This window comes from Pseudoliparis swirei, chromosome 8 (assembly GCF_029220125.1).
Source record: "Pseudoliparis swirei isolate HS2019 ecotype Mariana Trench chromosome 8, NWPU_hadal_v1, whole genome shotgun sequence".
NCBI classification, from domain to species: domain Eukaryota; kingdom Metazoa; phylum Chordata; class Actinopteri; order Perciformes; family Liparidae; genus Pseudoliparis; species Pseudoliparis swirei.
In genome coordinates this window covers 23549470-23575546 of record NC_079395.1, presented here as the reverse complement: position 1 = coordinate 23575546, position 26077 = coordinate 23549470, and the positions used below count along the sequence as shown (strand labels likewise).

General features: G+C 43.6%; 2 protein-coding genes across 2 annotated transcripts; both read left to right on the top strand.

The window, feature by feature from the left end:
* The first annotated feature begins 2069 nt into the window (after nucleotides 1–2069).
* LOC130197858 (oocyte zinc finger protein XlCOF6-like) lies at nucleotides 2070–11891 on the top strand. The gene is made up of 2 exons (XM_056420803.1): nucleotides 2070–2292; nucleotides 9722–11891. The coding sequence occupies exons 1-2, from the start codon at nucleotides 2091–2093 to the stop codon at nucleotides 11554–11556; spliced, it is 2037 nt and encodes a 678-aa protein (XP_056276778.1). The 5' UTR covers nucleotides 2070–2090; the 3' UTR covers nucleotides 11557–11891.
* Nucleotides 11892–18973: 7082 nt separating this feature from the next.
* On the top strand, nucleotides 18974–24721 carry LOC130197618 (uncharacterized). The gene is made up of 3 exons (XM_056420371.1): nucleotides 18974–19202; nucleotides 21912–22068; nucleotides 24240–24721. The coding sequence occupies exons 2-3, from the start codon at nucleotides 22008–22010 to the stop codon at nucleotides 24719–24721; spliced, it is 543 nt and encodes a 180-aa protein (XP_056276346.1). The 5' UTR covers nucleotides 18974–19202; nucleotides 21912–22007.
* Nucleotides 24722–26077: the final 1356 nt, after the last annotated feature.

The following is a 26077-nucleotide window of genomic DNA, read 5'->3' as shown; positions in this document are numbered from 1 at the left end:
GCTCAATGCGTGACACTTGAGAGCCCTGCATTAACATACCGTAGTCTCTGCTCGTTGTGTCTGTTTGAAAATCTTCTTCTGTTGCTAACTTCGGGTCTCTTTGGGGTAAATAGGATGTCTATGCAGCGAATAGGTTTATAGATGCGCTCCTTAGCGCTATCTATCGTCATGAGTTTGAAAAGAAACCAACGCCTCGGCCCAAAATCAGAATCTCTTTTGCCGTGAGAAATTGGTTGTGTGGCGTGAGAGCGTGAAAACATGCAAAAGCGTGTGTCACACGGCGAAACCGTGAGAGTTGGTAGCTCTGATGAAACTACATGGTTCCATCAGAGCATTGATTATACACTATGAGGCCGTTAGTCTCTGACCAGATGATCCACAGTTCATCAGGATGAGCAGCTGGAGAGTTACACAACTTTACAGACAAACATTTCACTTCTGGCATCTTTTATTCTTTAAGCCGAAGTCTCTAAGCTCCGCCACTTCTCTCGCTGTGAGCTGCGCAGCGCAGTGTGCGCAGACAGCTCGACACGGAGCAGCGCGTGCGCTCTGATCGCTCTCTTAATGAAGTATCGATACTAAAAATATGCTAAATCACATCGTGTTTAACGTACGGGTACTTTGTTAGCATCGCTACACCGTGCAGCGTGACAGCAGCAGATGTAGCGGGCTAACATTCAAGCTAATCTGAACCCCCAAACGCTGTGGACATCTTGACGCTGATTGGCCGAGACGCGACACGTCCCATCAAAGATGTTTTATTGCGAAGAGCACCACTTCACACTTTTCTCCGCGTCTCACTGCAATCTCAACGGCAGCGGGCCAGGTGACCCCCCCAAAAACAAAAACTCTTCGGATCTCCACGATTCACGTGGATGACCTATTTTGAGTTCAAAATGGTGAATTTCACCGAAAGGTGACAAGTTTGCAGGTATGCATGTGTTGTCCTGTATTATAATTATAATTATTATTATTGTTATTATTTGTACGTGTCACAGGTTATAAAAGGTGACGAGGGGGAGGTGACGCAAGTTTTTTTTTGTTTGGAGCGCGCTGACAGGCGGCGGTCTGGTGAGCGGACTCAGAACGGCAGCAATCCGGCGACTGTTTCTATTTTGGATTTATACCAACGGGCGGGATCACTAATACGAAGACTGCGCAGGAACACTGAACTGGGCCAGCACCGACCGGACCAGGGTGAAGTAGCGCGGGGATTGAACGCGCCTGGTCGGTCAGCTGTTTGCTGGCTTTTGGGGGGAGGGGGGTGTGTGTGCGCTTGCAGTCATTTACTTTTGTTTTGGGGGACTGCAAAGACTTTGGGGACTGTCGGGATCTGGGGATTATACTTCGTTTTGAGTGGGTTTGATTGTTTGTAGTGGATGTGTTCATTTTGGGGGCTTGCCGATGCATTGAATTTGATTTAATATAATAACATTTGGGTTTCCGCATATCGACTGTGTGTTTTTCTTTTACGACCATTTGAGCAGAGAGTTAACACCAGAACTCGCACATCCGCCCATTCCCTTTTTTTTTTAGCGTATTGTACCTTTTCCCCTTGATTGAGTTGCTAAGGGCGAATTGTTACAACATAACCAAAAGAATGACAACATTTAGTTTAGATGAAATACCGATCGCGTTTTCAGCCTATATACGTTGTTTTCTAAATGTTTGAATGTGGAGTACGTGTGATCGAATACAATATTGTTGACAACACCAAAAAGCTACATAAAAAAGCTCCCCTTATACTGGAGCTGCGAGCGTGGAGTGGCACTATATGACATTGCGTAATCACTGCCAGAAAGCAGGTCGAAGTCCATCCGCCCCGGATCGGGCGGCTCCAGAATCCTACATAGCGGAGTTATTTCCCCACAGACCCCCGATGGCGGAGACGCAAATCGCCATATTAAAAGTCATTGTAGCGGCACAATTTTTTTCAAGCTGTTATTTTAAGGTACAATTGTTACAGAATGTTACTTTAAGGAATAAGCAGGAAGTCAAAGAAACGGTTACATCCAACGAGATCTTCTCGTTGATCACGTGTTGGTGACGTCAGAGCAGGCGGGCTCACGTCGGACACGCACCCCCCGCGCATGCGTAGTGCGCAGGTGGACTCTGGCTCCTCTCCAGCGAGCCGCTGTGTTGTCTCCGTGTCTCCAGGAGAAATGCTGAGACTGTTGGTGAAGCAGCAAGTCGACGCGGTCGTTGAAGAGGCTTTTGTGCTGTTGGACACATTAACAGCAGCTTATGAGGACACCGCGTCTCGTCGAGGACAACATGAGCTCCACACATCAGGTTGGTGCTGCTTCACGATGGTTCGGGCTTCATCTCGTTTTACGGTGTGCGGTATTAACTGGTTTTTGAATTAACTGGTTTTGGTACGCGTGCATGAGGCAGATGTGCCGTAGGAGTGGCCTCGAGTTGCCTCTCAGGACCCGTCTGACTAACTAGGAAATGCACATTTCCATCGCTTAGCCTCTCTGTCACGTTCTTTTTATGTAACGCTAATGTTTTAAAGACTAAACACGGAGGACTTTGCTGTAAAATGTGATGCCTGTTCGGGAGGCTGTAGTTGAGACGCCGAGGACACGGAGCGAGGACAAAGTAGGTGACTCTGCTGGTGCCTGTTCAATATACGACTAACTTCAATAAATACTTGACAAAATGCTCTTGTTGTCAGTCTGATATTTATGTTATACGTCGTTATCTGACGTCCAGTCGATGTGAGACCAGTTTACTCTTCATACAGTGTGTAATGAAGCATGTAGCCCGTTGTTTACACCCAGCTCGCCCACCGCTGTCAGCTGGGAAACTGTGATCGACTCAGATTAAGTTGTGATACCACAACAAGACTTTGTGCTGTCTTCACATCTCTTATGTTTTATATTCGAGACTACGGATCAACATATATCCTCGTAACTATACTCTACCCTGTGCAGCACTCACTGTCCAGATTAAACATGACTGTTACCTGTTGTTACGATAAGGACACACATAACTACACACAGGAGTGAGCGTGTCTTTTGACACATGACGGGGGAGCAGCTCCAGCCTTCATTTAGGATTTCGACGGCATTAACGAAACGTTTTCCACCTTCATGACGAACATATCACTTGTTCACTGGCGATAGAGGAATATGGGTTGATTACAGTCAGTTTAAGTTTTAGATGAATAGATAAATCACTCATAGTGATAATCAGTAACTGCGTTTCCTATTGTCGCATCAACTTTAATGCACAAAGCGGCTGTTGCCTATGCAATCACGTATTTGAGTTAGGTGGGTCTATGATGTTAGAAGAAAAGGCAGTCGGTGTTAGAATATATTATATAAATATTAATGTCTTCCAAAGTTACTATATTACTTACTTAATTTGCTCAAAGTCAGTTTTTGTTATTGCAAAGTACATTGTAATGTAAATCGGGTTATCGGGTGAAATACCCTATAGCTCAATGGTAGTAAACAAGCAACGAACAGAACAGCAGGTGCACAAGTCGGCTGTTCGATTCTTTGAGAAATCCGTGTTTATATTATTTTTGTATTGTCGGTTTAGATATTTTTTTATCACCAGTGAACAAGTGATATGTTCGTCATGAAGGTGGAAAACGTTTCGTTAATGCCGTCGAAATCCTAAATGAAGGCTGGAGCAAGCTGCTCCCCCGTCATGTGTCAAAAGACACGCTCACTCCTGTGTGTAGTTATGTGTGTCCTTATCGTAACAACAGGTAACAGTCATGTTTAATCTGGACAGTGAGTGCTGCACAGGGTAGAGTATAGTTACGAGGATATATGTTGATCCGTAGTCTCGAATATAAAACATAAGAGATGTGAAGACAGCACAAAGTCTTGTTGTGGTATCACAACTTAATCTGAGTCGATCACAGTTTCCCAGTTGACAGCGGTGGGCGAGCTGGGTGTAAACAACGGGCTACATGCTTCATTACACACTGTATGAAGAGTAAACTGGTCTCACATCGACTTGACGTCAGATAACGACGTATAACATAAATATCAGACTGACAACAAGAGCATTTTGTCAAGTATTTATTGAAGTTAGTCGATATTGAACAGGCACCAGCAGAGTCACCTACTTTGTCCTCGCCTCCGTGTCCTCAAGGCCTCAACTACAGCCTCCCGAACAGGTATCACATTTTACAGCAAAGTCATCCGTGTTTAGTCTTTAAAACATTAGCGTTACATAAAAAGAACGTGACAGAGAGGCAAAGCGATGGAAATGTGCATTTCCTAGTTAGTCAGACGGGTCCTGAGAGGCAACTCGAGGCCACTCCTACGGCACATCTGCCTCATGCACGCGTACCAAAACCAGTTCATTCAAAAACCAGTTAATCCCGCACAACGGCTTCAAGTCACATGGAGTCCGTTTCTGGAGTTAGCGGGACTTCTGGTGGACATCCTAGTTGTTGGATAGTCCATTTAGTTTCAGACGCTTCCTACTGAGTTGGTTCTGAACGCGAAGGAAAGGAGCTTCAATGCTTCCTTTATTAGCTCCTTTAGCATAGGAAACACTGGAGCTGCCGCCCCACAATCCCTTGCGGCGGTAACATTTATAGTGACGTTTAAGAGAACTAAGGATTATGAAGATAAACGCAGATCATGTAAATAACAGTTCGCTTATCTTAACTTTAAATAATCTGTTAAACCGGCTGAACTACAAACGTTACCTTGCTGTAAAGTGTTCAAACTGCTGTAAAGTGTTCAAGCTGCTGTAAACTGCTGTAAAGTGTTCAAGCTGCTGTAAACTGCTGTAAAGTGTTCAAGCTGCTGTAAACTGCTGTAAAGTGTTCAAAGTGCTGATCAAGATCTTGACTAGTATTAGTACAGTGATGATGACTGTGTATTTACTAGTATTAGTTCAGTGATGATTACTGTGTATTTACTAGTATTAGTACAGTGATGATTACTGTGTATTTACTAGTATTAGTCCAGTGATGGTTACTGTGTATTTACTAGTATTAGTACAGTGATGGTTACTGTGTATTTACTAGTATTAGTACAGTGATGGTTACTGTGTATTTACTAGTATTAGTCCAGTGATGGTTACTGTGTATTTACTAGTATTAGTACAGTGATGATTACTGTGTATTTACTTGTATTAGTACAGTGATGGTTACTGTGTATTTACTAGTATTAGTACAGTGATGATTACTGTGTATTTACTCGTATTGGTCCAGTGATGGTTACTGTGTATTTACTAGTATTAGTACAGTGATGGTTACTGTGTATTTACTTGTATTAGTACAGTGATGGTTACTGTGTATTTACTAGTATTAGTCCAGTGATGGTTACTGTGTATTTACTAGTATTAGTCCAATTCAATTCAATTCAATTCAGTTTATTTGTATAGCCCAATTTCACAAATTACAAATTTGTCTCGGAGTGCTTTACAATCTGTACACATAGACATCCCTGCCCCAAAACCTCACATCGGACCAGGAAAAACTCCCAAATAACCCTTCAGGGGGAAAAAGGAAGAAACCTGCAGGAGAGCAACAGAGGAGGATCCCTCTCCAGGATGGACAGAACAATAGATGTAATGTGTACAGAAGGACAGATTTAGAGTTAAAATACATTCAATGAATATGACAGAGTGTATGAATAGTTCATAGTAGGCATATTCCACGATGGAGACCTCCACGATCCATCAGGCAGATGGCGGTGGGGAGGAGGAGGCGGAGTCTCAACAGTGGGCGGAGTCTCAACAGGACAGTGGCGTAGTCAGGAGCAGGAATTCCATGACCCAGACCTCGATGATCCATCAGGCAGATAGGATCTATGCTGTCTCATAGGGTCCGATGACCCCATGAGACGTGAAGTCAAAGGACTCGGGGAGAAAGCAGAGTTAGTAACGTGTGATTGAGAGATGAAAATTAATCCTTAAGGAGAGAAAAGAGGAGATAGGTACTCAGTGCATCCTAACGTCCCCGGCAGCTATAAGCCTATATCAAGGGGCTGGACCAGGTGAACCTGATTCAGCCCTAACTATAAGCTCTGTCAAAGAGGAAGGTCTTAAGTCTACTCTTAAACGAGGTGACTGTGTCTGCCTCCCGGACTGAAATTGGAAGCTGGTTCCATAAAGAGGAGCTTGATAACCAAAGGCTCTGGCTCCCATTCTACTTTTTAAGACTCTAGGAACTACAAGTAGTCCTGCATTTAGTGAGCGAGCTCTCTAGTGGGCAATATGGTACGACAAGCTCCTTAAGATATGATGGTGCATCACCAATCAAGGCTTTGTACGCTAAGAGAAGAATTTTAAAAGTGATTCTTGATTTTACTGGGAGCCAGTGCAGAGCAGCTAGTGCAGGAGTGATGTGATCTCTTTTCTTAGTTTTAGTGAGAACACGAGCTGCAGCATTCTGGATCAACTGGAGGGACCTCAGAGACTTATAGAGCAGCCTGATAATAAGGAGTTGCAGTAATCCAGTCTCAAAGTACGCGTGAACCAATTTTTCTGCATCTTTTTGAGACAAGATGTGCCTGATTTTTGAAATATTACGTAGATGAAAGAATGCAGTCCTTGAGATTTGCTTTACGTGGGAGTTAAAGGACAAGTCCCGATCAAAGATAACGCCAAGATTCTTTACAGTGGTGTTGGATGCCAGGGCAATGCCGTCTACAGAATCCACATCACCAGATAATTGATCTCTGAGGTGCTCAGGGCCGATTAAAATTACTGGTTTTGTCTGAGTTTAACATCAAAAGTTGCAGGTCATCCATGTTTTATGTCTTTAAGACATGCTTGAATTTTACCGAGTTGGTTGCTCTCCTCTGGTTTTATCGATAAATATAGTTGAGTATCATCTGCATAACAATGAAAGTTTATGGAGTGTTTCCTGATAGTATTGCCCAAAGGAAGCATGTATAAGGTAAATAAAATTGGTCCAAGCACAGAACCTTGTGGAACTCCGTGATTAACGTTGGTGGTTATCGAGGCGTCATCGTTTACAAATACAAACTGAGATCGATCTGATAAATAGGATTTAAACCAAATTAGTGCCGTGCCTGAAATGCCAATCGACTGCTCCAGTCTCTGTAACAGGATGTCATGGTCAATGGTGTCGAATGCAGCACTAAGGTCTAACAAGACCAGGACAGAGAGGAGTCCTCTATCAGGACTAAGGTCTAACAAGACCAGTCCAGAGATGAGTCCTCTATCAGCACTAAGGTCTAACAAGACCAGTACAGAGATGAGTCCTCTATGAGCACTAAGGTCTAACAAGACCAGTACAGAGATGAGTCCTCTATGAGCACTAAGGTCTAACAAGACCAGTTCAGAGATGAGTCCTCTATCAGCACTAAGGTCTAACAAGACCAGTACAGAGATGAGTCCTCTTTCAGTACTAAGGTCTAACAGGACCAGTACAGAGAGGGGTCCTCTATCAGCACTAAGGTCTAACAAGACCAGTACAGAGATGAGTCCTCTATCTGCACTAAGGTCGAACAAGACCAGTACAGAGATGAGTCCTCTATGAGCACTAAGGTCGAACAAGACCAGTACAGAGATGAGTTCTTTATCTGCTGCCATTAGGAGGTCATTTGTAGTTTTCACCAGTGCTGTCTCGGTGCTGTGGTGTTTTCTAAATCCTGACTGAAACTCCTCAAATAAACTATTATGATGTAGAAAGTCACACAACTTGTTTGCGTCCACTTTCTCAAGGACCTTGGAGAGGAAGGGGAGGTTAGAGATCGGTCTGTAGTTAGCCAACACCTCTGGATCCAGAGTGGGCTTCTTCAGGAGAGGTTTAATAACAGCCACCTTGAAGGAGTGTGGTACGTGGCCTGTTAGCAGAGACACATTGATCATATCTAATAGAGAGCCGCCAATTAAAGGCAAAACGTCTTTAAGCAGCCTCGTCGGGATGGGGTCCAGGAGACAGGTAGACGGGGTCCAAGAGACAGGTAGACGGGGTCCAAGAGACAGGTAGACGGGGTCCAGGAGACATGTAGACGGGCTCCAAGAGACAGGTAGACGGGGTCCAAGAGACAGGTAGACGGGGTCCAAGAGACAGGTAGACGGGGTCCTAGAGACAGGTAGACGGGGTCCAAGAGACAGGTAGACGGGGTCCTAGAGACAGGTAGACGTGTTAGAAGTAGAAACCGTTGACGATAATTGGTCACGGTTGATGGGAGAAAAGCCATCCAAATATACACCAGGGCATACAGCGGTTTCCAAGGCCATTCCACTTGAGGACAGATTGGCGGGGGGGAGGTGACTTCAATAGTAGGTAGACGAAAATTACAGGGTGGCGGGTGGAGATTTTCAGAGAGTTATAATGGTAGGGGAAACACTGGTATGACTCATGGTATGACTTATTGTGTTATTCATGTTATTACTCATGGTATTAATCATGGTGTTACTCGTGGTGTTACTCATGTTAGCGTCTGCTAAATGACATGTAATGTAATATAGTTTGAATAACTTGTCTTCATTCCCTTCACCTGCCCCCAGCCACTCCTGATTGGTTCATTCCTTTAGTTATCAAGCTCCTCTTTTATGGAACCAGCTTCCAATTTCAGTCCGGGAGGCAGACACAGTCACCTCGTTTAAGAGTAGACTTAAGACCTTCCTCTTTGACAGAGCTTATAGTTAGGGCTGAATCAGGTTTGCCCTGGTCCAGCCCCTTGATATGCTGCTATAGGCTTATAGCTGCCGGGGGACGTTTTAGGATGCACTGAGTACCTATCTCCTCTTTTTTTTTTTTTTTTTTTTCTCTCCTTAAGGATGAATTTTCATCTCTCAATCACACGTTACTAACTCTGCTTTCTCCCCGGAGTCCTTTTGACTTCACGTCTCATGGGGTCATCGGACCCTATGAGACATAGATCCCATCTGCCTGATGGATCATTGAGGTCTGGGTGGAATTCCTGCCCTGACTACGCCACTGTCCTGTTGAGACTCTGCCCACTGTTGAGACTCCGCCCACTCCTCCTCCCCACCGCCATCTGCCTGATGGATCGTGGAGGTCTCCATCGTGGAATATGCCTACTATGAACTATTCATACACTCTGTCATATTCATTGAATGTATTTTAACTCTAAATCTGTCCTTCTGTACACATTACATCTATTGCATCTGTCCATCCTAGGAGAGGATCCTCCTCTGTTGCTCTCTCCAGGTTTCTTCCTTTTTTTCCCCTGAAGGGTTATTTGGGAGTTTTTCCTGGTCCGATGTGAGGTTTTGGGTCAGGGATGTCTATGTGTACAGATTGTAAAGCACTCCGAGACAAATTTGTAATTTGTGAAATTGGGCTATACAAATAAACTGAATTGAATTGAATTGAATTCCCTTCACCTCCCTCCATCCACTCCTGATTGTTCCTAACCCTTCACCTGCCCCCAGCCCAGTATTTTTTTTCTTAAATACTGATGAATGAAAACAATGTGGCTCCAGCAGAAGGGGCACTTTCCTCATCCAGGGCAAAAGGGCGTGGGCACCAGTAGGGGTCTATCTGCGCTAGGCCTGATTGTATGAAGTGACATCTGCCGACCTTGTATAAAATCATTAAACATTCCAGATATATTGCAGAGCCCTTTGCACTCGGCACTACTGTCCTGATGTTTAAATATGTCACTGATATTATTTTGTATTTCTGTGTTTGTACATTAAGAGCAACAAATGAACATTTCGTCAAATTCCTTGAATGTCTCCAGTAATGAAAGTTGATATCAGTCTGAAGTCACCGTTGTTCATAATGTGCTCCCTGCAGAGGTCCCCCCTGAGGGCCTGGACCAGGACCAGAAGGCCCCGGAGCCCCTCCACATAAAAGAAGACCCGGATCCCCTCCACATAAAAGAAGACCCGGATCCCCTCCACATGAAAGAAGACCCGGATCCCCTCCACATAAAAGAAGACCCGGATCCCCTCCACATAAAAGAGGACCCGGATCCCCTCCACATAAAAGAAGACCCGGAGCCCCTCCACATAAAAGAAGACCCGGATCCCCTCCACATGAAAGAGGAGCCGGATCCCCTCCACATGAAAGAGGAGCCGGAGCCCCTCCACATAAAAGAGGAGCCGGATCCCCTCCACATAAAAGAGGAGCCGGATCCCCTCCACATAAAAGAGGAGCCGGATCCCCTCCACATAAAAGAGGAGCCGGAGCCCCTCTACATAAAAGAGGACCCAGAGCCCCTCCACATAAAAGAGGAGCCGGATCCCCTCCACATAAAAGACCTGCAGGATCTCTGGACCCCTCTAGAGGGAGATCAGCTCATTGTGCTGCAGGAGGCCGATACCACCAAGTTCTCATCCATAGCTTTTACTTTGAAGAGTGAAGATGATGAACCTCAGACCTCATGGCTTCATCCAAGCCAGACGGAGGACAACAGAGAGGCGGAGCCTCCATCCGGCAGCTCAGCTACACCGATACAAACAGAAACTGATGGAGAGGACTGTGGGGGATCAGGACCAGACAGGAACCTAAATCCACTTAGTCTTTCACATCCAAATGCTGTTGATGAAAAGGCTTCAGGATCTTCTGAGACTGAAGTCATTTGTGTTGAATGGCATGAAGCTGTCTCAGATTCTGGACCTGAGACCTTCAAGTGTAGTAAATGGAATTGCTACAAGGGCTTTTTGCAGAAACACATGATGTGCCATTTTGGAAAAATGTCCTCCAGCTGTTTGGTTCGAAAGAAATGTTTTAGAGAGAAGCCAAAGAAAGAATCACAGGCAAGGGGTCGTACAGTAAAGAGACCATTCAGGTGTGGTGTTTGTCGTAAAAGATACACAAGACGGGGAAGTCTGAAGACACACATGAGAGTTCACACAGGAGAGAAACCATTCAGTTGTGATGTTTGTGGGAAAAGATTCTCAGAACGGGGACATCAGAAGACACACATGAGAGTTCACACGGGAGAGAAACCATTCAGTTGTGAGGTTTGTGGGAAAAGATTCTCAGAACGGGGACATCAGAAGACACACATGAGAGTTCACACGGGAGATAACACATTCAGTTGTGATGTTTGTGGGAAAAGATTTACAGCACAGGGAAGTCTGAAGACACACAGGAGAGTTCACACAGGAGAGAAGCCATTCAGTTGTGATGTCTGTGGGCAAAGATTTACAGCACAGGGAAGTGTGAAGACACACATGAGAGTCCACACAGGAGAGAAAGCATTCAGTTGTGATGTCTGTAGGAAAAGATTTACAGCACAGGGAAGTGTGAAGACACACATGAGAGTCCACACAGGAGAGAAACCATTCAGTTGTGATGTTTGTGGGGAAAGATTCTCAGTACAGGGAAATCTGAAGAAACACATGAGAGTTCACACGCGAGAGAAACCATTCAGTTGTGATGTTTGTGGGGAAAGCTTCTCAGTACAGGGAAATCTGAAGAAACACATGAGAGTCCACACAGGAGAGAAAACATTCAGTTGTGATGTCTGTGGGAAAAGATTTACAGCACAGAGAAGTGTGAAGACACACATGAGAGTCCACACAGGAGAGAAACCATTCAGTTGTGATGTTTGTGGGGAAAGATTCTCAGTACAGGCATCTCTGAAGAGACACATGAGAGTCCACACAGTAGAGAACATTTGAAATGAATGTAAAATGTTTAAAATGCAATTTGTTTCTGAATGAGATGGAGGGCAAACTGTTTGTTCAACGGCTGATGAATCTTTTAAATAACAATGACAACATATTGTTTGTTTATGATGGAGGAAACAAAAACATGTACGAATACATCTTTATTTTAAACGCATATTTCTTTGTAATGCTTTTAAATCTACATGTGGACTCTGCTGCGGTCCGGCTTAATGTGGCCAAATGTGAGCCAGGGCCCTTTTCATTTTAGCCATATATATCATACCTGCAAACTTGTCACCTGGTGAAATTCACCGGTTTGAAATCAAAATAGGTCATCCACGTGAATCGTGGAGATCCGAAGAGTTTTTGGGGGTTTTTTGGGGGGTGGGGGGGGGTCACCTGGCCCGCTGCCGTTGAGATTGCAGTTAGACGCGGAGAAAATATGAAGTGGTGCTCTTCTTCACAATAAAACATCTTTGATGGGTCGTGTCGCATCTCGGCCAATCAGCGTTCAGATGTCGAAAGCGTTTGGGAAGTTAGGTTAGCTTGAATGTTAGTCCGCTACATCTGCTGCTGTCACGCTGCACGGTGTAGCGATACTAACAAAGTACCGGTACGTTAAACACGATGTGATTTAGCATATTTTTAGTATCGATACTTCATTAAGAGAGCGATCAGAGCGCACGCGCTGCTCCGTGTCGAGATGCTTTAGAGACCAACTTTGGCTTAAAAAATAAAAAGATGCCAGAAGTGAAATGTTTCAGTCTGTAAAGTTGTCTAACTCTCCAGCTGCTCATCCTGATGAACTGTGTATCCTCTGGTCAGAGACTAACGGCCTCATAGTGTATAATCAATGCTATGATGGAACCATGTAGTTTCATTCATATCTGGCTGTATTAATACTAATATTACTGCCATTTGTTAAGTGTTGAAAAAGTTGGTAAAAAGTGAACCATACAGATGTTTTATTTATTACTATTATAGATAAATATACCAGTAGGGCTGCAACTAACGATTATTTTGATAATCGATTAATCTGTTGATTATTTTTTCAATTAATCGATTAATCGGATAAAAAAACTGTAATTTTCAACCCTTTATTCAAAACAGGGTTCATACGGTCATGGAAAACCTGGAAAAGTCATGGAATTTTTAAATGGCTATTAGCAGGCCTAGAAAAGTAATTGAAAAAAATAAAATCCCAAAATATTTGAAAAAGTAATGCAAATGTGTTCTATTCAAATGTTAATTAGATCCACTGGTCAGGATGTGGATGAACCCTGTTTACTGGTTATCATGTGGATGAACCCGTCACAAACAGACTGACAGTGGTTTGCTCTCCTGAGTTGGCTATTTATGGGTTAAACGCGTCATACGTGTCGGTGAGGGGGCGTGGCTTATCTCCATTGCCTTTCTCCGTGGAAAAATATTTTCCGCCTTCCACCACGGAATAAGTAACCACGTTTTCTACGTTATACTCTTGTGGAAATGCCACACACGTCGTGACATGTAGCGCCCTGGTGTCTGGGTTCATAACGTCACCCGGAGGCGCACTTAGCTCCGTGAATGTCTCCGACGACGTGAAGGACTTCCGCATCCAGCGCCACGTGAGCAGCAGCAGCCAATTAGATTCATCAACAGAGGAGCAGCTCAGCGCTGATTGGCTCTCACAACGCAGCGTCCTGTCCTCCCTCCGCTCTGGTTTCTCCTGCGCCGCTCTGCGCTCAACTCAACTTTTTTTAATACTCCACGACTTATTGAGCGCCGTAATAATTGCGCGACACAACGAATCGATAATGAAATTCATTGCCAACTCTTTTAATAATCGATTTGTATCGATTTTATCGATTCGTTGTTGGAGCCCTATATACCAGTCTCGTTTTTATGGTACCATATTGTTTTTATGGTATTGTATTGAATTCTGGTATCGGGTATCATGATATTTATGGCAGGTATGGTATAGAAGTTATAATGTTAGTATCGTGACAAACAGGTAGAGACAGAACAGACTCAAGGAAAGGTCCTTTAGTCTGTTCAGGCCAAAAAAAAGGAATTTGGTTCATGAATGACTTTAACCATATTATATATAATGACAATGTATATTTGTTATTACTATTATTATAGGGCTGAGTCAGAGCGGAGGACCTTTTGTTCTTAAACTGTTTATTATCATTATTTAGATTTGTGGTCAGAACAATAAAATGACTGTAGTTGAGGTTCTAAAAGATTTGAGGCTTCAAACAACGTGGATGTGGTGACAACAACAAAAAAGAAAGTCACCTGCACCCCCCCCCCCCCCATGTCACCTTTTTCACCCCTCATGAGTTTACAGGTATGATATATAAATATATGTGTGTATCCTGCATTTCTAGTCCTGTAACAATCTAATGTAGTTTGTAAAAGTCGTGACTCTAGTCCTGCTTGTCGTGTAGTGGTGTGTGTTTGGTGTCATTAGATAAACAACATACACTATGATGTCGGCCTGAGCCCTGATCTTTATACTGAAGCCTTTACACTTATTAATGAATTTGTCTGGTGGGTAGTTTTGGAAGGAAGCTCTTCAAACAGACAGATGAGACTGAGGAAGAGGAGAGAAGAGTGTGAGAGAGATCATCACCATCATCAGGTTGTGAAACTCTTATTAAAAGGTTGAACAATGGTAGAACGTGGCCTGAATCTGTGTGAAATGTGAGGTACATGACCACAGTATTAAATAAGAGACATATCTCCTGACCGACATTCAAAAACACAGAGGACAAATGACGGGACATGAAGTGGAGTCAGTGTTCTCTGAGGTATGGTCTGATAACAGAGGGTTCTGCAGAAAGACTTGTACATGTTCTATGTTCATGCCAGATGCTAGAACAAGGTCGAGGGTTAAAGCAGTGAGTCGGTTTCTGTACTCTGACAAGTCAATCACTTCTACTAATGAGATGAATGCAGCACTAAGGCAATCATCATCATCAACCACCACATGCATCTTACAATCTCCTACAATAACAATTGGATCAGTTTTAAGGAATAGTTGTGATATAAATTCAGAATAAGGACGTGGGGCCCGGTACACTACAACAGATATAATTGGTTGTAATGTCTTCCAGGTTGGATGTGAAAGACCAAGAACAAGGCTTTCAAATGAGTTGTAGTTTCATTACCTTCGCATTGAAAATGCGGAAGGTAATGTTTTGATCGCCGTGTATTTATTTATTTATTTATTTGTATGCGTGTTATTCACGTAACAAAAAAAGTTGTAAACTGAATCGCATGAAATTTGGTGGGATGATTGGTTATTATCCGGGGACCAATTGATTAGTTTTTAGTATTCATCGGGTCAAAGGTCAAGGTCAAGGTCATGAAAAAGGTCAACATCTTATTGAATCGCATGAAATTTGGTGGGATGATTGGTTATTATCCGGGGACCATTTGATTAGACTTTGGGATTGATCGGGTCAAAGGTCAAGGTCAAGGTCATGAAAAGGTCAAAATCTTCTTTTTACCATAGCACTGTCAATTTATATCCAATTGGCATACAACTAAAGCCAAAATGTTCATAATTCAATGCCCAATCTTGTGATATGCGAAGGTATGCGCTCTACCGAGTGCCCATTCTAGTTTAGGATGTATTAATAGGCTCGAGTCAAAGATGGCTGCCACTCCACCTCCTCGGCCGGTGACTCGAGGAACCAACGGGCTCGGGTCTGAGTGCCACAGACCGGATCCAGAAGTAAGACCGTGCTCAGAGACACACACCTGGTTTTGATACTGAACTGTTGTGGCTGGATTTCTTTCTTTTTGGTCCATTCTGACTAATCTCTTAACCTGATGCATATAAACTTGTATCTCTCTCATATCTGACTGCTGGTGAGACGCCACAGGATACTCACCCTCTGGACCTCAGTAATCAAACACCCACAGGACACAGAGAGTTTGGATCAGAGTTCAATTCACGTCGATTTATTTGTTACCAACAGTTTCACAAATAAACCTGGTCTGGGTATTAAAGACAACAACCTCCTCCACATCTGTGTTTCCCAACCCCCGAACAAACACATTGACGTATTATTTATACATCACACTCAGTGCATGTGCTCCTCCGTCCACTCCCTCATTACATATTAGTACTCGTCATTCAGTGTGACCTCAGTGTGACCTCAGTGTGACCTCAGTGTGACCCCTGTCCCAGTCCAGGCCGGTTACTTTAAGGAATGTGGAGGTTTCTTGCTGACGTCTCCCCCCTCGTCTCTTCTCTTCTCTTATTGTGTCTGAGCCTCCTGGTCCTCTCTGCAGTCTCCTCTCTAACGGTTAAGACTGGAGCAGCACAAGGCCGCTGGGTCTATCTCTGTCTGGCGTTGTTGACCCTCGTCTGAGGGAGAGAGCTGTGTGTGCCCTCTCAATCATCTTTGTAGATGTAATTTAAGCCTAATATAAAAAAAATGAAAAGGAGAGGATCTGTGTCTGATCCTTGCCCTCTCACTACTGGGGTTCCTCAAGGCTCCGTCCTGGGTCCCCTCCTCTTCTCTCTGTACACTAATTCTCTTGGCTTTGTGATTCGTTCACATGGCTTTTCCTACCATAGCTATGCTGATGACACCCAACTGATCCTCCCGTTTCCCCAATCTGAAACACAGGTAGCAGCACCAATCTCTGCCTGTCTGACTGACATCTCTCAGTGTAAACCAGCTGAGAATCAACCCTGACAAGACTGAGCTACTTTTCCTTCCAGGGAAAGGCTCTCCCACCCACGACCTGACTACCACCATTAACAACTCTGTGTTGGCTGGTCTACCTGCTAATGCCACCTCTACATCTGGATTAAAAAACAGATTAATACTTCAGTGGCTCTTAAATGGCTCTCACTTATGGTACTTTTGCAGTTTGACTTTCTTGAAGAAATGTTACTTCCTGTATTCCAGAAGGGGCGGGGCCATTTGAAGCACGACTTTAGGCTGACTGAATGACTGTTACCTGATTGGACAATGACACACAGAGGCAGAGCAGACGTCTAGTGGTAGAATGCGACTTTTTTCTTTTCTTTTTTTTCTTTTTTCTTTTCCCCCGAGGCAGTGCGTCGCCCCAATCGCCCTTATGGACAAGCCGCCCCTGGTCAGTAGTAGAGTCAGTAGTCATAGAGTTCGTAGTCGGAGAGGTAGTAGTAGAGTCAGTAGTAGAGTCAGTAGTAGTAGAGTCAGTAGTAGTAGAGTCAGTAGTAGAGTCAGTAGTCATAGAGTTCGTAGTCGGAGAGGTAGTAGTAGAGTCAGTAGTAGAGTCAGTAGTAGTAGAGTCAGTAGTAGTAGAGTCAGTAGTAGAGTCAGTAGTAGAGTCAGTAGTCATAGAGTTCGTAGTCGGAGAGGTAGTAGTAGAGTCAGTAGTAGAGTCAGTAGTATTAGAGTCAGTAGTAGAGTCAGTAGTAGTATAGAGCGTATTCACTCACGTGACCACAACAACCTTTGGCGGCCATGTTGGGTCCCACCACGGCATTGTTTTGCTTGTTTGTATGCCGCTCTTCCCTTAGAAATGACCATTATATCCTGAAGGAGACACGATTTCAGTTCAAAGCGGCGTGCCTTGTGATTATGGTCCTGTGCCTTATTGTTGGATGTGGGACTAATGATTCAGAATATGGGTTTATCAGCTCAACAAGACAGGCTGTTACTTCAACTTGTCATGCATCTACTTGGGCTTCACTCGGCGTCTGAGCGTTAGGACTGTTCTCATGTGTTTCTGTTGACACATCGTGTTGTGGGCACGTTTCCATTGACTCTCGTCAATAATCTCTTTTTGCTTTTTAGCGGCGAAAATCAATGTTTCACTTGCGCAAAAGGAACTGTGGATGGAAACTTGGGAGGAAGCCATGAACATGGCAACTCCATCGGGCGATGTCTGCCTTTACTCTGTGATTCATGTCAAGGTAAAATAAAACACTGGCTCCATGGGAACAGCATCAGCACGGCCACCAAACAGTCACTGGTCCTGAAGGAGCTGGAAGCGGCTTCATCAGACACTCGTCCTGGAGGCGGAGCTGTGACCACGGATCATATATGAACCCAGACACGGGGCGCTCGATGTTCCCACATTTGTGGTATTTCCACAGCAAGTATAACGCAGAAATAGTGGTTAATGTCCCATGGTCGATAGCGGAAATGAAAACTGTTTTACAGGAATGTGACCGGGCTATGTGCTGGTAACGAGGGGTAACTAGCGAATTAACCACAAAGTATTGAGCGAGTAAAATCAGGTAAAAAAGCGTTGCGAATATTCAATTCCAACCGCTGAAATCTTTCTTTGGTAATGCAGAAGGACATGAGGTTGCTGGGCTCTCGCATAATCAAACAGGACACGATAGGTCAACTTCTTCTGACATTTAATAAGTGGACCCCAAGATGGCGCGATTGAGATTCTGACGTCACGTGAATACGCTCTATAGTCAGTAGCCTATTAGAGTCAGTAGTAGTAGAGTCAGTCGTAGTAGAGTCAGTAGTAGTAGAGTCAGTCGTAGTAGAGTCAGTAGTAGAGTCAGTAGTAGTAGAGTCAGTCGTAGAGTCAGTAGTAGAGTCAGTAGTAGTAGAGTCAGTCGTAGAGTCAGTAGTAGTAGAGTCAGTAGTAGAGTCAGTAGTAGTAGAGTCAGTCGTAGTAGAGTCAGTAGTAGAGTCAGTAGTAGAGTCAGTAGTAGTAGAGTCAGTAGTAGAGTCAGTAGTAGTAGAGTCAGTCGTAGTAGAGTCAGTAGTAGAGTCAGTAGTAGTAGAGTCAGTCGTAGAGTCAGTAGTAGAGTCAGTCGTAGTAGAGTCAGTAGTAGAGTCAGTAGTAGTGGAGTCAGTAGTAGAGTCAGTCGTAGTAGAGTCAGTAGTAGTAGAGTCAGTAGTAGTAGAGTCAGTAGTAGTAGAGTCAGTAGTAGAGTCAGTATTAGAGTCAGTAGTAGAGTCAGTAGTACTTCATGCTGAGCTCATCCTCTGGGATTCTTTGAAAACGAGGAGTGACCCATCAAGGGAGAGAGCTGCCTGTCCCTCAGACATGAAGAGCTACTGACTGCTGACCCCTGGTGGAGAAAACAGGTCGGTGCAGCAGAGACTGAAAAGAAAAACAGTTTCAGTCACAGGTTTAACTAGTTTTGAACCTGTAATCGTAAACAGAACTTTTGTTATCATTAATTGTTGTTCAATATCAAAACCAGATGTGTGTCACCCTTAAAACGGTCTTACTTCCGTTTCCGTTCTACTCTGACCCAAGCCCGTTTGTTCCGACTGATTCATTTTAATAATAATCAGGAGGAATATGTTTAAATACTATATTTGATGGGATAAAGTATGGATTCATGAAATAAAGTCCGACAGATTTCAGTTCCCTTTAAAGAACAAGCAGGAAGTCAAAGAAACGGTTACATCCAACGAGATCTTCTCGTTGATCACGTGTTGGTGACGTCAGAGCAGGCGGGCTCACGTCGGACACGCACCCCCCGCGCATGCGTAGTGCGCAGGTGGACTATGGCTCCTCTCCAGCGAGCCTCTGTGTTGTCTCCGTGTCTCCAGGAGAAATGCTGAGACTGTTGGTGAAGCAGCAAGTCGACGCGGTCGTTGAAGAGGCTTTTGTGCTGTTGGACACATTAACAGCAGCTTATGAGGACACCGTGTCTCGTTTAGGAGAACATGAGCTCCACACATCAGGTTGGTGCTGCTTCACGATGGTTCTTCATCTCGTGTTACGGCTTCAAGTCACATGGAGTCCGTTTCTGGAGTTAGCGGGACTTGTGGTGGACATCCGAGTTGTTGGATAGTCCATTTAGTTTCAGACGCTTCCGACTGAGTTGGTTCTGAACGCGAAGGAAAGGAGCTTCAATGCTTCCTTTATTAGCTCCTTTAGCATAGGAAACACTGGAGCTGCCGCCCCACAATCCCTTGCGGCGGTAACATTTATAGTGACGTTTAAGAGAACTAAGGATAAGGAAGATAAACGCAGATCATGTAAACAACAGTTCGCTTAACTTAACTTTAAATAATCTGTTAAACCGGCTGAACTACAAACGTTACCTTGCTGTAAAGTGTTCAAGCTGCTGTAAAATGCTCAAAGTGCTGATCAAGATCTTGACTAGTATTAGTACAGTGATGATTACTGTGTATTTACTAGTATTAGTCCAGTGATGATTACTGTGTGTTTACTAGTATTAGTACAGTGATGATTACTGTGTATTTACTAGTGTTAGTACAGTGATGATTACTGTGTATTTACTAGTATTAGTACAGTGATGATTACTGTGTGTTTACTAGTATTAGTACAGTGATGATTACTGTGTATTTACTAGTGTTAGTACAGTGATGATTACTGTGTATTTACTAGTATTAGTACAGTGATGATTACTGTGTATTTACTAGTGTTAGTACAGTGATGATTACTGTGTATTTACTAGTATTAGTACAGTGATGATTACTGTGTGTTTACTAGTATTAGTCCAGTGATGATTACTGTGTATTTACTAGTGTTAGTACAGTGATGATTACTGTGTGTTTACTAGTATTAGTACAGTGATGATTACTGTGTGTTTACTAGTATTAGTACAGTGATGATTACTGTGTATTTACTAGTGTTAGTACAGTGATGATTACTGTGTATTTACTAGTGTTAGTACAGTGATGATTACTGTGTGTTTACTAGTATTAGTACAGTGATGATTACTGTGTGTTTACTAGTATTAGTACAGTGATGATTACTGTGTGTTTACTAGTATTAGTACAGTGATGATTACTGTGTATTTACTAGTATTAGTCCAGTGATGATTACTGTGTATTTACTAGTATTAGTACAGTGATGGTTACTGTGTATTTACTAGTGTTAGTACAGTGATGATTACTGTGTATTTACTAGTGTTAGTACAGTGATGATTACTGTGTGTTTACTAGTATTAGTACAGTGATGATTACTGTGTGTTTACTAGTATTAGTACAGTGATGATTACTGTGTGTTTACTAGTATTAGTACAGTGATGATTACTGTGTATTTACTAGTATTAGTACAGTGATGATGACTGTGTATTTACTAGTATTAGTACAGTGATGATTACTGTGTGTTTACTAGTATTAGTACAGTGATGATTACTGTGTACTTACTAGTATTAGTACAGTTATGATTTCTGTGTATTTACTAGTGCAGGTGACTTTTTTATTTTTGTCACCACATCCACGTTGTTTGAAGCCTCAAAGCTTTTAGAACCTCAACTACAGTCATCTTATTGTTCTGACCACAAATCTAGATAATTATAATAAACACTTTAAGACCAAAAGGTCCTCCGCTCTGACTAAGCCCTATAATGATAGTAATAACAAATATACATTGTCATTATATAAAATATGGTTAAAGTCATTCATGAACCAAATTCCTTTTTTTGGCCTGAACAGACTGAAGGACTTTTCCTTGAGTCTGTTCTGTCTCTGTTCTCACGATACTCACATAATGACTTCTATACGATCAGTTGTAGAGTTACATCACCTTACAGACTGTCTGCATTGAAGAACAAGTACTTAAGCATTTCACTTCTGGCATCTTTTTTTTTTTTAAGCCGAAGACGGTCTCTAAAGCTCCGCCTCTTCACTCGCTGTGAGAGCTGCGCAGACAGCATTTAACGGAGCGGAGCAGCGCGTGCGCTCTGATCGCTCTTTTAATGAAGTATCCATACAAAAAATATGCTAAATCACATCGTGTTTAACGTACGGGTACTTTGTTAGCATCGCTACACCGTGCAGCGTGACAGCAGCAGATGTAGCGGACTAACATTCAAGCTAACCTAACTTCCCAAACGCTGTGGACATCTAAACGCTGATTGGCCAAGACGCGACACGCCCCATCAAAGATCTTTTATTGCGAAGAGCACCACTTCACATTTTCTCCACGTCTCACTGCAATCTCAACGGCAGCGGGCCAAAACAAAAAAATATTGTTTTCTAGAAAGCCACACATAACCATAAATTAATAACCCTTTCCGGGATCTCACCTTTTCGCCACTATTCCGTTCTATTTGACAGGGGCTAGTCTAGGATTTGCGTGGCCAGACTAAAAAAAGAAAAGAAAAAAAATCAGAACGCATCTCTGGTATTGTTGGTATCCCGCGGGCCGTAGTTTGGGGACCACTGGTGTTACTCATAGTATTAATCATGGTGTTACTTATGGTGTTCCTCATGGTATTACTCATGGTGTTAATATTAATCTGAATTATTGACTTGGACTGTCCTGTCCAGGTCCTTCAAACCTCAGAATAAACAACACGTAGCAGCTGAATTGTGTGCCGATACGCATTATGTCTGGCTGTCGAAGGTTACCACTCCGCCTCTGAAATTTAAAAAAAACGATTGTTTTGAACTTCTGTGGTGACTCCGCCCTGTCAGCAGGTTACGAGCCTCTCAGTGAACTTTGAGAGCGAAGGCATGCGCCGTGTTTGAATCCCTGAGCCCTGCGGAGCACATCAGGTCAGGCTGGGCGAGATGGGGAGACGGTCCCCTGAACACGAGAAGACCGATGATGACCAGAGCAGCCTGAACTCAGGTAAGTACTGTGACGTTGAGTGCAAGTTTTGCATTCATAAAAGTAGGGCAACAAATAATAAATTAGCCATTATTATGTTGAGGTTGACCAGGATCTCCACCGGACGACTCTGACTGAAAGAAACAGTGGTAGCCTTTTACTTTACATCTATCAAGCGTTTTATTCAGAAATCAGGATACAAGTAGACAATCATGCATGGACCCCCTCCAGCCTGATACCTAGAGTATTCAGACCAGAGAGAGGCCCTGAGCAGAGGGCCCGACGGCTTGTTATAGTCATCAGAACAGTTCTGATTGGTCCAGCAAAGAGAGGGCGGTGTCTTCTCATTGGTTCTTCGTCTCTCTGCTTCCACCGCTGTCGCGCATTCATTGGTCCTTCTCAGCCCGCCAATGAGAGCATATGTTGTGAAAAAGTGTGGGAAGAAAAAGATATGATTCAATTGTTGCTTTCTTTGAAGCTTCTTCCACTGAGCTCGGGAGTCTCCTAAGATAGTCGTATCTCTTCCGGGGTGGGATGCGCTGCGTCTAGAAGGTCGTTTATCAAAAGTGTGTGTGTGTGTGTGTGTGTGTGTGTGTGTGTGTGTGTGTGTGTGTGTGTGTGTGTGTGTGTGTGTGTGTGTGTGTGTGTGTGTGTGTGTGTGTGTGTGTGTGTGTGTGTGTGTGTGTGTGTGTGTGTGTGTGTGTGTGTGATGGGTCAGAGAGAGGGCATGTGGTTGAATCTGGATAATAATTGCCACAGCTGGACCGTTCCTTATCTTATCTGCGCTCAGTAAATGTCTCCTGTGACTTTCCTGTTCACGTGAGCATGAGTGTTGCTTTGTTCTATTCAAAACTAGGATGTGTGGTTCATTTAAGTTTCTTTCGTGTGTCACTGTTATCTTCTTTGATCAGTCAGGCGCCGGAATGCCCTGCTGAAGCTTCTAACCTTCCACAGTGATTTTTTCCACTTTACACATAACATTTATGCACACAACACTAGGCTATGCTGTAATATATATTATTTACAATTACCATGTTTAAGCTAGCTACGAGCGCCACAGTCTGATATCCGTTGTTCGTCAGCGCTCCATGTGAACGGCTATCACAGGGAATATGTCCAACGAGGTTTATAATGTCGTCATTGTCAATCATCGTTTTATGTTTTTTTATATATATATATATATATATATCGGTTTAGGCACCGCTATCATTTTAAAAGTACCGGTTTAGCACCGGTATTGGAAAAAACCCAAACGATACCCATCCCTACTCATGTTGTTACGTTGTGGCTAAAAGTGAAGAGCAGAGAAACATTGATTTGTGAAGCAACCCAGCGGGAAGTGTTTTAATGAGCACACGGCAACATTCAACCAGTTCAACAAATCCGTCTTTCTATTTAGCACATATTTGTAGTGTAAATTTAGCCCCTCCCATCAGACCTTTTGACCAATCAGATCAATTGTTGGAGAACATGGCATACGATTTACTCTGGTTGGATCAAAGTGACCGTGACCTAACCGCACCAGATAACATGCGGTCATAGTCCGCTCTCAGGAAACATCTGTTAGTTACCCAAGGATCATAGCAAGGTACATCATTGTTTATGCTGCTAACTCTAAGGAGTTCAACCGAGGTTATATGATTTCCCCAAAAGTTACTCGTGGTATTATAGAAATGTTAATTTCTTGATTCTATTTGTTCTGAGTTTGTACTCGTGGTTGAATTCACTTATTGTAAGTCATTCTGGCTAAAAGCGTCTGCTAAATGACATGTAATATTGTTTGAATAACTTATCTTGTCTTCGTTCCCTTCACCTGCCCCCAACCTAGTATTTTTTTTATCTTAAATACTAATAAATAAAAACAATGTGGCTCCAGCAGAAGGGGCACTTTTCTCATCCAGGGCAAAAGGGCGTGGGCACCAGTAGGGGTCTATCTGCGCGAGGCCTGATTGTATGTTGTGACATCTGCCGACCTTGTATAAAATCATTAAACATTCCAGATATATTGCAGAGCCCTTTGCACTCGGCACTACTGTCCTGATGTTTAAATATATCACTGATATTATTTTGTATTTCTGTGTTTGTACTTTAAGAGCAACAAATGAACATTTAGTCAAATTCCTTGAATGTCTCCAGTAATGAAAGTTGATATCAGTCTGAAGTCACCGTTGTTCATAATGTGCTCCCTGCAGAGGTCCCCCCTGAGGGCCTGGACCAGGACCAGAAGGCCCCGGAGCCCCTCCACATAAAAGAAGACCCGGATCCCCTCCACATAAAAGAAGACCCGGATCCCCTCTACATAAAAGAGGAGACGGAGCCCGTCCACATAAAAGAAGACCCGGATCCCCTCCACATGAAAGAAGACCCGGATCCCCTCCACATGAAAGAGGACCCGGAGCCCCTCCACATAAAAGAAGACCCGGATCCCCTCCACATGAAAGACGACCCGGATCCCCTCCACATGAAAGACGACCCGGATCCCCTCCACATGAAAGAAGACCCGGATCCCCTCCACATGAAAGAGGACCGGATCCCTCCACATAAAGAGGACGGGCCTCCTCGTAAAGGGGCCGGGCCTCTACATGAAAGAAGACCGGAGCCTCTACATAAAGAGGAGCCGGGCCTCCACATAAAAGAGCCTGGGCCCCTCATAAAAAGGAGCCCCTCCTCATAAAAGAGGAGCTGGAGCCCCTCCACATAAAAGAGGAGCCGGAGCCCCTCCTCATAAAAGACCTGCAGGATCTCTGGACCCCTCTAGAGGGAGATCAGCTCATTGTGCTCCAGGAGGCCGATACCACCAAGTTCTCATCCATAGCTTTTACTTTGAAGAGTGAAGATGACGAACCTCAGACCTCATGGCTTCATCCAAGCCAGACGGAGGACGACAGAGAGGCGGAGCCTCCAGCCAGCAGCTCAGCTACACCGATACAAACAGAAACTGATGGAGAGGACTGTGGGGGATCAGGACCAGCCAGGAACCTAAATCCACTTAGTCTTTCACATCTAAATGCTGATGATGAAAAGGCTTCAGGATCTTCTGAGACTGAAGTCATTTGTGTTGAATGGCGTGACGCTGTCTCAGATTCTGGACCTGAGACCTTCAAGTGTAGTAAACGGAATTGCTACAAGGGCTTTCTGCAGAAACACATGATGTGCCATTTTGGAAAAATGTCCTCCAGCTGTTTGGTTCGAAATAAATGTTTTAGAGAGAAGCCAAAGAAAGAATCACAGGCAAGAGGTCGTACAGTAAAGAGACCATTCAGGTGTGGTGTTTGTCGTAAAAGATACACAAGACGGGGAAGTCTGAAGACACACATGAGAGTCCACACAGGAGAGAAACCATTCAGTTGTGATGTTTGTGGGAAAAGATTCTCAGAACGGGGACATCAGAAGACGCATATGAGAGTTCACACGGGAGAGAAACCATTCAGTTGTGAGGTTTGTGGGCAAAGCTTTACAGTACAGGGAAGTGTGACGAAACACATGAGAGTCCACACAGGAGAGAAAAACACTAGAGTCCACACAGGAGAGAAACCATTCAGTTGTGATGTTTGTGGGAAAAAATTTACAGAACAGGGACGTCTGAAGACACACATGAGAGTCCACACAGGAGAGAAACCATTCAGTTGTGATGTTTGTGGGAAAAGGTTTACAGTACAAAGTAATCTGAAGACACACATGAGAGTCCACACAGGAGAGAACATTTGAAATAAATAGATAGATATATACTTTATTAATCCCCAAGGGGAAATTTGTCATGACAGTAGCAGCAACACACAAGTGTAAAATGTTTCAAATGTAATTTGTTTCTGAATGAGATGGAGGGCAATGCATCTTTGAAATAACAAGGACAACATATTGTTTGTTTATGATGGAGGGAACAAAACATGTACAAATACATCTTCATTTAATATGCATATTACTTTGTAATGCTTTTGGATTAGATTGGATTGGATTCAATTTATTGTCATTGCTAGAGTACAGGTACAGAGGCAACGAAATGGCAAGAAAGGATGAAAGATTACAGCAT